This window comes from Bos indicus x Bos taurus, chromosome 6, assembly GCF_003369695.1.
Source record: "Bos indicus x Bos taurus breed Angus x Brahman F1 hybrid chromosome 6, Bos_hybrid_MaternalHap_v2.0, whole genome shotgun sequence".
NCBI lineage: Eukaryota > Metazoa > Chordata > Mammalia > Artiodactyla > Bovidae > Bos > Bos indicus x Bos taurus.
In genome coordinates, this window is record NC_040081.1 from 98,967,540 (window position 1) to 98,984,102 (window position 16,563).

The window sequence follows — 16,563 nt, forward strand, 5'->3', positions numbered from 1 at the left end:
CGTCCGTTCTTTAAGGATAACCACGCCATGACTGTGACTCAAAGGACTTATTTTCTCATATCTTTTGTCATTTTTGCTCTTCCCAGAAGACTGATTTTCCTCTCTATCCCTTTGAAAATATGACGACCCAATCTGAACTCAGAGCTTTAAAGATCTATTTGATGATGGAAAATAATGTCTTTGTGCCCTGGTTTTCAGTGCGTCCTACTTTGACTTTTTATTTCTGCTTGTTATTCAGTTTTCAGAACCACATTACTTGTTTTCAATGGGTCGGTAATGACCTTGAGAGATTTATATTGTTGATTTATTTCTATAAGTGTGTTCTACTAAACGCTGTCCTGTTTGTGTGATGGCCTGTCTCCTCCCTACCCCTCGTCCCATGTGTCAGCTTGTCAGTAATGACCAGGTGGTACATACGTGTCAAGAAAACTAATCACCTTCTAACAGGATTTGGAACGGAATTAAGGCGGATCTTGTGCCCTTCCTGTTCCAACTTTAGCAGCTCAAGGTCCATGACTGCTTAGAGATTAGCTGGTTGGCAACCACACCTGGGGGCATCTCAGAGTCCTGGTTCCCTCTCCAGGCCCTAGGCAGTGAATTTTTTGAGAGATTTCAATGCTCGAAGTCCTTGGAGAAGCAGTTCGGGCATGTAGTTGAAACTGGCCAACTCATCCCAGGACTCCCAGTGAGGCCAACGCATCTCCCATTTTTGCAGGTGATGACACCGGGCAGAATGCCTCCAAGTCGTCCGGTTCATCCTGCCCCACAGGTTTCTGCTTCTGGACCTCCCGAACCTCTGAGGTTTGAACGCCGAGGTGTGTCAAGCTGCGGAGAGCCCGGAGAAAGGGTAGGGGCCGAGCGCGGTCAATACTGACCTGGCGGCCCTCGAGGAGTTCTTCCGGCCCTCCCAGTGGCTCCGGGGCGAGTCCACAAGTTCTCAGCCCTCACTTTCGAGCGAGCAGCTCGACCCTCCTCCACCTCCCTGCTCCTCCCGCGCGCTCCAGCCGGCACCTTGCCTCCGAGCCACACCACCTGCGCGCTCGCAGGAGGCCGGGGCGGAGCCTCGGGTCGGGACCCATGACGTCACCCCGGCGAGGGAGGCGGGGCTGTGGGAACCGCAGTGCAGCGCAGAGGGGCGGGGCGGGGTGGGGCCTGCGGCGCGTGACCTGGCTGCAGGAGGCAGGAACCCGGAGAAAGGTGTAGGGGGCCTGGAGCGGCTGACTCGAGTCCGGGGGGCGGGGCGGGGAGTGGCAGGGCCCGGGCGGCGGGCACCCCGGCGGAGCGCTAAAGCAGGTCAGGCTTGCTCCTGCCCTCCCGGTCCTTTCTCCTTCTCCCACCTGGGCCTCCGCGTGGGGACGCGCACCTGGCAACCAGCGGCCGCCCTCCGCCGCGGCCCCGCCTTCTCCGCTCGGGCCGGGCTCCCCGAGCCGGCCCCCGGCGCCGCGCTCGCTGGAGGCGGCCACGAGCGCTCGCTCGTTGATGCCGTTTTGGGGGTGACCCGGCGCGGCGGCGGCGGCAGCGGCGCCTCCAGGTGGGGTGCGGGGTGGGGAGGCGTGTGAGTGGCCGCAGCTCGGCCAGACTTCGAGACCTCGCGCGCAAGCTCGGATTTTGGGGGCGCTGGAGGAGACCGGCCCGGCTGCGCGGGAGCCGGAGATGTGGGAACTCAGGCACCGGGGAGGCGGCGGCCCCGGCCCCGGGGGAGAGGCGGCGTCGCCACCCCGCGAGGGAGAGGCGGCCGGCGGCGACCACGAAACCGAGAGCACCAGTGACAAAGTAAGTGGAGCCCGAGAGGCGCAGCCCCCGCGCCCCGGGCTGCGTCCCGATGGGGCCGGGACACCTGGGAGGGAGGGAGCGAGGGTGGGGCCCCGCGGAATGTCAGGTGAAGCTCCTGGCCGCGCCGCGCTCCGGCCCGGCTAAATTCAGTGGGAGCCGGACTCCAGCGACGGTGCGCTTCTCGGGGTGACCGCGGCCGCTCCCGGGATGGCTGCAGGATTCAACTTGACTCCAGTTTACTTTCTGCAATTCCAGTCCCTCCTCCCCGGGGTCTGGGGCCGACGCTAGAACCGGGATGGTCCCTCCCACCCTAAGAGTTCGCAGCGTCTCTAGTAGCCGCGCCTCACACCTCTTCTCGGGAGAGTTAGGAGTAAACTTAAGACACGCACCTTCCCTTCTAACCTGTCATCGGACCCTGACGCTTGGCTTCTCGCGCTCCCCCATCAGGACTTTTGTTTCCTCTGTCTTTTCTCAGAATCATAGATTTCAGAGGTTTGAGAGTCTCCTACACTTGACCACATTGTGACCCTCCAGCTTCTTTTGAGTCCGCGGCAGAGAATGCACTTCTACCAGTGGATTTCATCTGACCTGATTGAATTCATAAGGACTTTTAAAATTTCCATCTCTACAGATTGCCTTTACTTCACCTTGAAGAATAAATAGATATAATGCTAGTATGGTTTTTAAAAAGTTGGAGAGAGACAGACTTCAGCTTATTTGGTAATACAGTGGTGCAAGTAGAAATTTGGGCAGGAGGGGAATCCAGTTTTACAATTTTTTTTATCCTTGACCGTTTAGGAAATTGGGCCGGACAATAAGATTGTTTCATAAAATCTTCTATTAAATTCCATTTTATCTTAGAAACTCAAAGCACGGAAGCTAGTTCCGGAAGCATTCTTTTTTGAATGCAGGTACTGCAGTTTGTATTACAGAAGTGAAGTAGATTGCTCAAGGTCAGGTCAGTGGCCTCTTGGAACTAGAAACTCTTCCCGATTCCCTTTTTTCTTGTTTGTACAGTTGCTGAGAAGGGTTTCCCTGGTGGCTCAGATGGTAAAGAATCTGCCTGCAATGCAGGGGACCCAGGTTCAATCCCTGAGTTGGGAAGATCCCCTGGAGAAGGGAATGGCCACCGACTCCAGTATTCTTGCCTGGAGAATTCCATGGATAGAGGCTACATGCGTCCATAGGGTGGCAAAGAGTTGGACACAACTGAGACTCACAGTTCCAATTTGGGGAGGGTTCCACCAGAAATTTGATGCTGATGAACTTGAGGTAACCAAGGTTATAAAACTTAGGTGGGAACACATCTCACAACAGTGATTTTAAGAAAAAAACTTTAAAATCAATGGGAAGACAGAGCCTTTTTTTCCCCTTTACCCTTGAGAGGCAGGTGGAATAAAGTGATCTATGATAGAACTTGTGTGTCAAGGGATTACACAAAGTGTAACAGTTTCTGGCTACTGAAGGTTGATGTTACAAAGCTGAAAACAGTGGGCTGAGAATAGTTTTTGTGAAAACTGCCTTGGAAACTAGACCAAAAATAGAATTAATGAGGTTGGGGTTTGTTTTGCTTTAGCACTGGTATAGTTTAGAACCAAGGAAATACCAGCTTCCCCAGGATCACTTCCTTAACTGGGAGAAAATAACAAGCTTTTAAAAAAAAAAAACATGTTCAAGGAAGCGACCCATAAAATAACTTTTGAAGTAATTAGTTTCTTAATACCCTAATACTACATTTAACATGAAAACTACTCTGGTTTGATTGGAGCCATTAGAACTGTTGTCCCTAGCTATCTGTGAGTGGGTTAACACTGCATATTTATTTATAAGTGCTGCACTGTTATGTTTTATTGTCAACCTTAATTTATCCGTAAATTTACAAACTTGTGAATATGTATGATCACAATGCACACAAAATATGTTCTATGTTTCTCTTAGTTTTCATTAATACATCAGATCAGATCAGATCAGTCGCTCAGTTGTGTCCGACTCTTTGCGACCCGGTGAATCGCAGCACGCCAGGCCTCCCTGTGCATCACCAACTCCTGGAGTTCACTGAGACTCATGTCCATTGAGTCAGTGATGCCATCCAGCCATCTCATCCTCTGTCATCCCCTTCTCTTCTTGTCCCCAATCCCTCCCAGCATCAGAGTCTTTTCCAATGAGTCAACTCTTTGCATGAGGTGGCCAAAGTACTGAAGTTTCAGCTTTAGCATCATTCCTTCCAAAGAAATCCCAGGGCTGATCTCCTTCAGAATGGACTGGTTGGATCTCCTTGCAGTCCAAGGGACTCTCAAGAGTCTTCTCCAGCAGCACAATTCAAAAGCATCAATTCTTCGGCGCTCAGCCTTCTTCACAGTCCAACTTTCACATCCATACATGACCACTGGAAAAACCATAGCCTTGACTAGACGGACCTTTGTTGGCAAAGTAATGTCTCTGCTTTTGAATATGCTGTCTAGGTTGGTCATAACTTTCCTTCCAAGGAGTAAGCGTCTTTTAATTTCATGGCTGCAGTCACCATCTGCAGTGATTTTGGAGCCCAGAAAAATAAAGTCTGACACTGTTTCTCTGTTTCCCCATCTATTTCCCATGAAGCGATGGGACCAGATGCCATGATCTTTGTTTTCTTAATGTTGAGCTTTAAGCCAATTTTTTCACTCTGCACTTTCACTTTCATCAAGAGGCTTTTGAGTTCCTCTTCACTTTCTGCCATAAGGGTGGTGTCATCTGCATATCTGAGGTTATTGATATTTCTCCCGGCAGTCTTGACTCCAGCTTGTGTTTCTTCCAGTCCAGCGTTTCTCAGGGTGACAATATACAGCCTTGACATACTCCTTTTCCTATTTGGAACCAGTCTGTTGTTCCATGTCCAGTTCTAACTGTTGCTTCCTGACCTGCATACAGATTTCTCAAGAGGCAGATCAGGTGATCTGGTATTCCCATCTCTTTCAGAATTTTCCACAGTTTATTGTGATCCACACAGTCAAAGGCTTTGGCATAGTCAATAAAGCAGAAATAGATGTTTTTCTGGAACTCTCTTGCTTTTTCCATGATCCAGCGGATGTTAGCAATTTGATCTCTGGTTCCTCTGCCTTTTCTAAAACCAGCTTGCACATCAGGAAGTTCATGGTTCATGTATTGCTGAAGCCTGGCTTGGAGAATTTTGAGCATTACTTTACTAGCGTGTGAGATGAGTGCAATTGTGCAGTAGTTTGAGCATTCTTTGGCATAGCCTTTCTTTGGGATTGGAATGAAAACTGACCTTTTCCAGTCCTGTGGCCACTGCTGAGTTTTCCAAATTTTCTGGCATATTGAGTGCAGCACTTTCACAGCATCATCTTTCAGGATTTGGAATAGCTCAACTGGAATTCCATCACCTCCACTAGCTTTGTTCATAGTGATGCTTTCTAAGGCCCACTTGACTTCACATTCCAGGATGTCTGGCTCTAGGTCATTAATACATACTTAGCTGGATTCTCTTTTCTAAGACTAGATGGTGCCATGTGTAACCAGTTCTGTTAAGATTTCTAAATCATCAAGGATGAGCATTTTTCAAACCACGTCCAAAATATTGCATTCTTTTAGAGCTTATCTCAAGGAACTTTTGACTTGGCAAGCTCTGAGTCATTGAACTCTGTCCTCTCTTCCTACTTTCTTATCAGGGTGTATATTTGAATGCACCTGAATTTCCAGGTTAAGGGCCATTATAAAATCAGCCTGCACATCAGAGGCTGGTTAATATTTGGTTCATTTAAACTCTTCTAATATCCTCCAATTATAATACTTAAAAATGAGGAAACTGAAAAAATTAAAGTTAATAAGCAAAGATCACCTCGCCTCCCTTGCTCTGAATTCAAAGAGAAATACATCTTCGAGGGTTTTATGTATGGGACATTGTGTAATTAAACAGACATATTTTCAACTGTGGTTTTACCAAAGACTTGAATTGTGTGTATGTGTTTATGTGTGCACACACAAAAGGATATTTCTGGTCTCAGCTCTTTACCAGAGAATAACGGAGGTATGACATTAGATCTTGTGAAATTAAAGGCATTTCTTTGAGAAATGGGAAAATAAAAGAACATTTAACATGATAAAACCAACAACAACAAAAAAATAAACTCTTCTAAGTGCCTTCTCTAGTCAAGTTACAGTAAAGGTGAAAACACTTAATGAAATTAATGAAAGAAGTACACGAAGTGTGTTGTATTCTGCTACTATTGTACCCTCCCATGCCACTTTGTAGTCTTTTTATAGTGGTGCTATTAACATGACCTTCTCTTCCTTCAGGACCTGGAGACTTATTCGGAAAGAAAGCTCTGTGCTCCAGGGCATTAGCAAGTGAAAATGTTCCCTGTTGCTAAATGCTGGAATAATACTTAAGAGATAACAAGACCACTCCCTCAAGGAACTTCCCCAGGAGACACACATAATTAGACTTAATAGATGTCAGAACAAGGCTTCTTTACTTCGCTCTTAGCAGAGAGAGCATAGCTGGACACTATATGGAGACAACAGGAAAGGCTTGAAAGAGATGAGGGTTGTGTTTGGAATTAAAAGATGCCTGGAGACTTGCTAGGTAGACAGGTGTTAGGGAAAGGCATTCTAGGCAAAGGGTGTGTGGAACTGTTTCTTGAATCAGCATTCTAGGCACAGTGAACTGAGCTTAGTTTGATAGTCCTGGAGTATAAACTATAGTTTGCAAGGAGGGGTTAGGAGTTTAAGGGTCTTGTGAGGGAGGTAAGCTTTCTTCTGTGGACTCCTGGAAGCCACTGAGAAGTTTTTGCAGAGGCATTAGCCTGTCATTCTAGCAGCAGTCTGGAGAAAGTGTTGGAAGGGGGAGAGAACTGCCACAGAGAAACCAAATAGGCGTGTATTGCAAATGCTGTATGTATGAAATAATGAGGTCACGTCCTAAGTCTAGGAAGAGTGGAGGAGTAGGGGTTGAGAGACAGGAAGCATATTTTAGATGATGGTGATGGGACCCTAGACAAGGGTAAGACTAATAAAAGAGCCCGCTGGAGACACATTTTGGTCCACAACTTAAGAAAAAAGCAAAAATGATTGGGCAGTTTTGCAGGCTTTTTGCAGGTGATGTGGGAGATGGGTGAGTTGAGTGGGGCAGGTATGGCATTCTCTAAAGTAGGGGAGTGGCTCCGGGTGGTGGTGGGAATGGAACTGAATGGTCAAATCTAGAGGACTGATGACAAAGCTCCAATAATTTAGCCACCTGATGTCATGAGCTGATTCATTGGAAAAGACCCTGATGCTGTTGGAGGAGATGGGGACAACAGAGAATAAGATGGTTGGGTGGTATCACCGACTCAATGGACATGGGTTTGAGCAAGCTCCAGGAGATAGTGAAGGACAGGGAAGCCTGGCGTCCATGGAGGTTGCAAAGAGTTGGACAGGACTTAGTGACTGAACAACAGAGACTTTTGATTAGGATGGGGCATGTTTACAGTAGGGGTGGAGATGTAAGGAAGACGCCAAGATAGAGAGATCCTGAGAGCTAAAGGAGGAGGTTTTGCTTAGAAGATATTGTCATTCGTATTTAGAAATGAGGAAGAGGTGGAGAACATGGGATTTAGCCAAAGACCTTCATAGAAGCTGAGGATTAGGCCGAGGAATGTGAGACGTAAAAATTGGTAGTAATTGTAGAAAGTGCCAGTGAAAGGAGCACAGAATAGTAGCTAGAAAGGACTGGAGGATTGAGTAAAAATTTCTTTTTTCAAACAAGGAAAGACAAGTATTTATATAAAGAAGTCAAGTGGGAGTGAAGATGCTGATGAGGGTGGGCCGTCCCTAGGAGAAAGAAAGCAGACATAGTGTGGAGAATACAGATAATTGGGGTATTCGGGGAAAGGAAAGAAGGAATCGAGGTTAGATACAGAAACATTTTGAAAAACAGAAGGGGGAAATCAGTGTTTGATGCTTTAAATTTTCCCAATAAAGTACGGTCTGAGAACTGCGGAGCTTCAAGAGATCTTAGAAAAAATTTAGTTCATACATATGTGTATATATGTGCATGTGTGTGTGTTTTTAAATAATAAACTTGCCATAGACTGTGTTTGTTATTATTACCCAAAGTGACCTCAAACAGGTGCAGAGCTGGAACTAGAACTCCGCTCTGACTGGGACACTGTTGGAATGTTGTTTTAGAGAGTGTAATGTCAGATGATAAAGAGGCCACCTGCGGAATCATCAAACTCAGTGAAGATTCAGTTGAATTAAAATGACACACATTGGTTTTGTACTGCATTATCATAGTTCCTAACTCAGTAGCGGTAGTAGCAATACTTTGGCCACTTGATGTGAAGAGCTGGCTCATTGGAAAAGACCCTGATGCTGGGAAAGATAGCAGCAGAGGATGAGATGGTTAGATAGCGTCACCAGCTCAGTGGACATGAATTTGAGCAAATTCCAGGAGATAGTGAAGGGCAGGAGAACCTGGTGTGCTGCAACGTGTGGGGTCACAAAGAGTCGGACACGATTCTGTGTTGTTGAACAACAGCAAAGCAGCAGTAGTCATGATCGCTGATGCTTTTAGAGTGATTTAGAGAAAACAGTAATTTTGCATCGTAACTTTATTTGCTCCCTAACTGTATGGGTTAGGAATATTTCCCATTTAATAGCTGAGAATAAGAAAGGGCTTCTGTGGTGGTTCAGTTGGTAAAGAATCTGCCTGCAGTGCAGGAGACCCCCATTCGATCCCTGGGGAGGGAAGATTCCCTGGAGAAGGAAATGGAAACCCACTCCAGTATTCTTGCCTGAAAAATCCTATGGAGAGAGGAGCATGGCAGGCTACAGTCCATGGGGTAAAGAGCTGGACATTACTGGAGAGACTTAGCACTGGAAACAGTGAAGAGACTGAGAGAAAATGCTGAAATCAGGAATACAAACTACTGTTCTTTCAAGTAAGAGCTGTTTGTTGTTTAGTCACTAAGTCGGTTCCAAGTCTTTGCAACCCTATGAACTGTAGCCCACCAGGCTCCTCTGTGCATGGGATTTCCCAGGCAAGAATACTGGAGTGGGTAGCCATTCTCTTCTCTGGGGGATCTTCCCAGCCCAGGGACTGAACCCGCATCTCCTGCACAGGCAGGTGATTCTTTACTACTGAACCACCAGGGAAGCCCCAAAACTGTTTATTAAAACCCTTCATTAAAACCCCCATAAAATTCAAGATTTTTAAAAGGCTTCCATCCTTTTAGGCACAGAACTCTATGTCACTTGAGGCTTTCCATATGCTTGTTTGCAGTTTTAATGCTAGGTACAGGAATCCTCTGTAGAATGAAATGGCAACCTACTCCAGTATTCTTGCCTGGAGAAGCCACGGACAGTCCATAGAGTTGCAAAGAGTTGGACACAACTGAAATGACTTAGCAGCAGCAGCAGGTACAGGAATCAGTGTGAACCTCAAGGGACCTGTAGTGGAGTGGAGAAGCTGACACAGGTCATCTGACTCACTTTTTAGGGGACTAGATGTAAGAGGAGTGGGAATTGTGATTGATTTAATGCATTATCCTTTGTTGCATTCTAAACTGCTACTTACTTTCATTAGTTTAGAGACTTCTTTGAAGCCATCATCTTGAATGGTTTTCTTCCTGCCTTTTCAGTCCCCAGCGTTGAGAAGCAGTTCACTTCTCTTTCCCTGACCATGGGCTCCTGTGTACTCTTCAGGAGTCCCCGTGACCTATGTGACATACACTAAAGTGACTGTACTTATTACACTGTGCAGTCTGACATATGCATACGCCTATGAATTTATCACTGCAATAAAGATAGTGAACAAACACGTCACCACTAAAAGTTTGCTCCTGCCCTTTTGTATTCCCCTTTTACCTTTTGATAATCACTGATTGGGCTTCCCTGGTGGCTCAGTGGTAAGGATCCACCTCCCAGTCCAGGAGAGGTAGGAGACATGGGTTCGATCCCTGGGTCAGAAGATCCCCTGGAGGAGGAAATGGCAACCCATTCTAGTAATCTTGCTGGGGCAGTCCCATGGACACAGGAGCCTGGCAGGCTGCAGTCCATAGGGTCACAAAGAGTCAGACACAACTGAGCACAGTAATTACTGATCTGCTTTCTGCCACTATAGATGAACGTGTATTTTCCAGAATTTTATGTAAATAGAATTCAATACATACATGTATGCATATACCCACATATATGTGTACGTACACATATCATACGTACATTTTGTCTGGCTTCTTTTTACTCAGCATAATTTTTTTGACATCCACCCGTATTGTCGCATACATCAGTAGTTCGTTTCTGTTGCCGAGTAGTTTTCCATTGTATGGATGTAGCCCAGTTTGTCCTTTGCAACATTTGAGTTGTTTCCAGTTGGAGCTATTACAAAGAAAGCTGCCATGAACACTGTGTACAGTCTTTGTGTGAACGTATGCTTTCATTTCTTTGGGCAGATACCTGGGATTGAAATGACTGGGTCATAGGATGGACATGTATTTAACTTTTTAAGAAACTGCCAAACTCTTTTCCAGAATTGTACACATTCCCACCAGCAGTATATGGGAGGCCCAGTTTCAATACATCTTCTCTGAGACTTGGTATGTTCAATTTTTATTTTTTAGCTATGTTAGAAGTGGTGTCATAGTCTCATATTGCGGTTTTGATTTGCCTTTCCCTAATAACTTCCCTGATAGCTCAGTTGGTAAAGAATCCACCTGCAATGCAGGAGACCCTGGTTCAATTCCTGCGTTGGGAAGATCCACTGGAGAGGGGATAGGCTACTCACACCAGTATTCTTGGGCTTCCCTTGTGGCTCAGCTGGTAAGAATCTGCCTGTGATACGGGAGACCTGGTTTCGATCCCTGGGTTGGGAAGATCTCCTGGAGAAGGGAAAGGCTACCCCCTCCAGATTCTGGCCTGGAGAATTCCATGGACTATATAGTCCATAGGTCACAAAGAGTCAGACGTAACTGAGGGACTTTCATTTAACTCCCTGATAACTAAGATGTTGAGCGTTTCTTCATGTGCCAATTCACCATCAGTGTATTATTGCCTTCAGTGACATGTCTGGGCAAATAAAGCTTTGCCTGTGTATTTTGACTACATCAATTGTTTTCTTATTGAATGTTGGGAATTCTTGATATATTCTGAATGCAAGACCCTTATTTGACATGTGATTTGCAAATATCAGGTCTTCCCAGGTGGTGCTAGTGGTAAAGAATCTGCCTGCCAATGCAATGCAGGAGACACAGGAGACACGGGTTCGATCCCTGGGTTAGGAAGATCCTCTGGAGTAGGAAATGGAAACCCATTCCAGTATTCTTGCCTGGAAAATTCCATGGACAGAGGAGCCTCTTGGGCTACAGTCCATGGGGTTGCAAAGAGTTGGACATGACTGAGCACACATACTCTCCTGCAAATATCTTTTCCCAGTCTATAGCTGTTTTCTCTTTCTCTTAACAGTGTCTTTTGAAAAGCAGAACATTTTAATTTTGAAGTGGTTTTGTTTATCAGTTTTTCTTTTATGAATCCTACTTTTTTGTTGTCATATTTAAGTCTTTGCCTAACCTCAGGTCCCAAAGAGTTTGTTGAATTGTATAGCTTTATGTAAATGTCTGATCTATTTTGAATTAATTTTTGTAAGTAGTGTGAAGTATGGATCAAAGTTTTACCTTCCTTCCTTCCTTTTATATAATTATCTAATTATTCCAGCATTGTACATTGAATTACCTTTCAACTCTGTTGAAGTCAATTGGCCATATAAGTGTGGATTAATTTCTAGACCCTTTCTTCTATTCCATTGATCAGTTTTTGTGCCAATATCACAGTTACAGTTTCAAAAGTTTATAATAACTTTTGAAAACAGTATAAGTCTTTCAGTTTTGTTTTTATCTGCAGGTGGTTCTGGCTCTTCTTAAGGTCCTTTTGCATTTTCATATAAATTTTAGAGTCTTTTTATTTCCACACAAAATAAAAGCCAATTGAGATGACTGGGATTACACTGGATCTGCAGATAGTTTGTGGAAAAATTGTCATTTAAATTTTCTTTCTGCCTCCTGGCTACATTGCTTCGAGCTGAGTAAACTTGGAGCACTCTACTCAATCTTTGTGAGCCTTAATTTTTTCACTTACAAGAAGGATGTGATTATTTACTTACCTATAAGGTAATGTGAAGTATAAATAAATCGACATTTGTAAGTACTTTTGAAGTTCGTTTCACTGTAGGAAGGAGATTTTCAGGGTAAGAAAGAAACTTTATTTCAACTTCCATTCATCATTTACCAGAAATACTTTCATTGTCTTTTTATATTTGCAAAAGAATAGCCCATAGCCCTTCATAGTCAGAAGCCCTCATTTCACGAGTGCTAAAAGGTGGTCCCAAGGAGGGTGAAATGGCCAAAATTATTCACCTAGCAAGAATGGTTGAGAACTATTTTAATCTTAAATGTTAGCATAAGTTTACAGACTCAGTTCATTCAACACGTATTTACATAGTAAGTGCCAGCCGCTGTGCAGGGTCCTCTGCCAACCTCTAGGGAGTCAAAAGTGAAGCCAGTAATATTTCCTCTTCTCACAAAGCTTATGAACTACTGCAGAGGTTTGGGGCACGTCACTTTTATTACCAAGTGGACTCTGAGGCAGTTTGTTGGAAAGTGCAATACTTTTATTTTTTAAGGAAACCAGAGGCTGAGTTTCTTTAGGGTCAAGTGTTTTGCCTTTTGTCCTTGCTAGTTAAGAGTAGGGGTGGAATTAGGACAGTCAGCCCTCGTATCTGTGTGTTGTGAGGCCATGGATTCAACCAACTGTGGATCAAGATATTTGAAAAAAAAAAAAAAAATCCCAGAAAGTCCCAACAAGGAAAACTTGAATTTGCGGCATACTCACAACTGTGTTTGGGCTTCCCTGCTGTCTCAGTTGGTAAAGAATCTGCCTGCAATGTAGGAGACCCAGGTTCAATCCCTGAGAGGGGAAGATCCCCTGGAGAAGGAAATGGCAACCCACTCCGGTGTTCTTGCCGGGGAAGTCCCCTGGACAGAGGAGCCTGGCGGGCTACAGTCCTCGGGGTCACAAAGAGTCGGACACGACTGAGCAGCCAAACCACAACTGTTGGCAAGATGCTTCCCGATGGCTCAGTGGATAAAGAATCCGCCTGCCAATACAGGAGATGTGGGTTCGATCCCTAGGTTGGGAAGATCCCCTGGAGAAGGAAATGGCGACCTACTCCAGTGTTCTTGCCTGGAAAATCCCATGGACAGAGGAGCCTGGCAGGCTACAGTCCAATGGGTCGCAAAGTGCCGGGAGCTGGCATATTGCATATTGAGTGCATATTGCATATTGAGTGCAGCACTTTTCAGGATCTGGAATAGCTCAACTGGAATTCTATCACTGCCGGGAGCCAGCGTGAGGAACTCCGCCCATGACAAAGGTCATGAGGAAGGAGGCTCGGCACACGCAAAGGCGGGATCGAGCTTCAGGAGTCCCCCTGGAAATTCTCTAGCATATACCCCCAAAACCAGAGTCTGCCTACTTTCTGCTTTGTGCTTTCACCTACACCTCTGACTTTACGGGGGGCTGTCCCCCACTACCTCTCTGAAAAAAGAGTTAGCTTACAGCTCCAGTTAATAATTCCTGGGTGTGACAGTGTTTAACCTACAAACTCCTTTGGAAATCCTCTAGCCTGCCTGAATAGGTTTTTCCGGCCACATGTAATTGTTCAGAGCCTCCCAACTGTGAGAGGCAGGAGATGTTCTAAACTGTCTAAACACAGATTCTTTTGAGTAGTTAAAAGATTGATTAGAAATTGTATTGGTGAAGGGATTTTCACTTGTTGGGCCAATGTTTGCTGCTAAGTTTCCATATCCCTTACCTGCTGTGTCCCTGGCAGTGTATTGATTAATATAATTGGTGTAAGTAGTAGCTTTAATGTTTGTAACCTGGGACCCTTGAGTTAATTCTTTTTCTTGTTATAGCCCACCACACCTTTGCGCTGTAGGAATGCAACTTTATCTAATGCTTTTGGAGGGTGGCTCCTGACCAACCACCTTTAGAGAAAAATAAGTTTTCTGAAGAAAAGGTCTTAAAATGTTAACAGGCCTCCGGGCCAGAAGATGATGCAAATCACCTAAGCTTTTGCATATGATAAGTTTGCAGGAAGAAAGCCTGGCTTGCTGCAAGACTCTACCCCTTCCCCCATTATCCTCTATGCATAACTTAAGGTATAAAAACTACTTTGGAAAATAAAGTGTGGGCCTTGTTCACCGAAACTTGGTCTCACCATGTCGTTCTTTCTCTTACCTTCTGGCTGAATTATTCAGCCTCTTTTCTCCACTGAATTTCCTCACTGAGCTATCCTTATTTCAGCCTCTTTTCTTCACTGAATTTTACTGAGCTATCCTCATTCTATTACTCTTTATATCCTTAATTAACATTTAATTAAGCAATTGTCTCCTGATCTTCGCCTACGCCGTCTCTCCTTCGAATACCCTGGATCAGCCGGGGCTGGTCCCCGGCAGCAAAGAGTCGGATACAACTGAGTAACTAAGCACACACACAATTGTTTACATTGTACTTAAAACTGTTTACATTGTATTAGGTTTTATAGTCTAGAGATGATGTAAAGTGTATGAAAGGATGTATATAGATTGTATACAAATACTGTACCTTCTCTGATTTTTGTATCTTAGAAGGTCCTGAAACTAATCCCCACCCTCCAGCCCCCATCCCCACCAGGTACTGAGTGACGAGTGTACTTGAAACTCCCAATTCCTAGTGTGGTACTCTTTCTACAACCTGGTGATATGCCTTATGGAGCCATTAGTCACCATCTCCATGACCACTCACACCACGCTTCCAACACTCTGGGTTATTGACAGAGAAAAAAAGAGTAGCAGAGCAAAGAAATAAGTCTTGCCTTGACTTCCCAGGCAAGAACACTGGAGTGAGTTGCCATTCCCTTCTCCAGGGGATCTTCCCCTCTCAGGGATCAAACCTGGGTCTCCTACATTGCAGGCAAATTCTTTACCAACTGAGATACCAGGGAAGCCCAAACACAGTTGTGAGTATGCCGCAAATTCAAGTTTTCCTTGTTGGGACTTTCTGGGATTTTTTTTTTTTTTCAAATATCTTGATCCACATTGTTCCACATTGTTTCAGATGTTGAAAACCTGCTGGCACATCAGGCTAACAGCAGGTTCCTGAAGTTTGCAGAAGATGTCCTGCCTGGTGGTTTACTAGTCAACAGCTATTTGTTTAATCTGCTCTGAGGCCAACTGACTCTCAGGGTTACAGTGGGAACACGGCATTTGCTTTGTCATGTTTGGTATAATGTCACATTTAATTTTGTAATTATTTGATAAAAAATTTATAGTTAGTAATCAAAAGCTTATTATTCCTTTATGATTATTGATAATGCTACCCAAGGCATTTTATTTGGTACCCATTTTATTTGGTAAGCCACTTAATGAGGAATTCGATTTGATAGTATGAATAATAATAATAGCTTACTATTTCACTGACTGACCCGAGTCCTTGGCATTAACTATTTCCAGTTTTGGGTTTTTATGTTTCCAGTTTTTATGGGTAAAGAAACAGTTGGAAAGGGTGATGAAATTTGCCACAGCTTTGGTGCTAATGAGGGCTGAGTTTGGTTGGAGATTTCCTAAACATTTAGAATCTCCCTATATACTTTCATTCTTAGGATCAACTTCTGGCCCAACATTCTGCTCAGTGTTCCTCCTGCTTGTATTAACCCGCTGTGAATATCCTCTTCCTTCTCACCCATTTCAGCCGCTTTCCCCCCAGTTTCCCCCTTTGTAAACCACTCTCCCAAAGCATTTATGTGTGTAGCACTCTTTAATGAAGATTGCTACCAGTGGTCATGTATGGATGTGAGAGTTGGACTATAAAGAAAGCTGAGCGCCAAAGAACTGATGCTTTTGAACTGTGGTGTTGAGAGTCCCTTGGACTGCAAGGAGATCCAACCAGTCCATCCTAAAGGAGATCAGTCCTGGGTGTTCATTGGAAGGACTGATGTTGAAGCTGAAACTCCAATACTTTGGCCACCTCATACGAAGAGTTGACTCATTGGAAAAGACTCTGATGCTGGGAGGGGTTGGGGGCAAGAGGAGAAGGGGACGACAGAGGATGAGATGGTTGAATGGCATCACTGACTCAATGGACATGGGTTTGGGTAAACTCCGGGATTTGGCGATGGACAGGGAGGCCTGGTGTGCTGTGGTTCATGGGGTCGCAAAGAGTTGAACGTGACTGAGTGACTGAACTGAACTGAACTGAACTGATTTCACTAGGCATAATACCCTCCAGGTCATCCATGTTGTTGCAGATGGCAAAATTTATTCTTCTTTATGTCTGAGTAGCATTCCAGTGTGTGTGTGTGTGTATGCACCACATCTTTTTTATAATTTTATTTATTTATTTTAGGCTGTGTGGGTCTTTGTTGCTGCATGGGCTTTTCTCTAGTTGTGGTGTACAGACTCCTCACTATGGTGACTTTTCTTGTTGCAGAGCATGGGCTCTAGGCACACAAACTTCAGTAGTTGCAGTTCCTGGGTTCTAGAGCCCAGGTTCAATGGCTGTGGTGCACAGGCTTAGCTGGTCCACGGCATGTGGGATCCTCCCATATCAGGGATCAAACCCATGTCTTCTGCATGGGCAGGTGGACTTTTCACCACTGAGCCAACAGGAAAGCCCCGATACCACGTCTTCTTTGTCCATTCATCTGTTGATGGAGTTCTATTTTTAGTTCTTTCAGGAACCTCCATACTGGTTCACAGTGCTTATACAAATTTGCATTCC

General features: G+C 44.8%; 1 protein-coding gene across 1 annotated transcript in view; it reads left to right on the plus strand.

Moving 5' to 3' along the window:
* The first annotated feature begins 1,188 nt into the window (after window positions 1-1,188).
* CDS1 (CDP-diacylglycerol synthase 1) overlaps window positions 1,189-16,563 on the plus strand; it is an 81,215-nt gene continuing 65,840 nt past the window's right edge. The window contains exon 1 of the mRNA XM_027544937.1: window positions 1,189-1,773. Coding sequence (XP_027400738.1) covers window positions 1,654-1,773 — 120 coding nt within the window. The 5' untranslated portion in view covers window positions 1,189-1,653. The remainder of the gene's footprint in view (window positions 1,774-16,563) is intronic.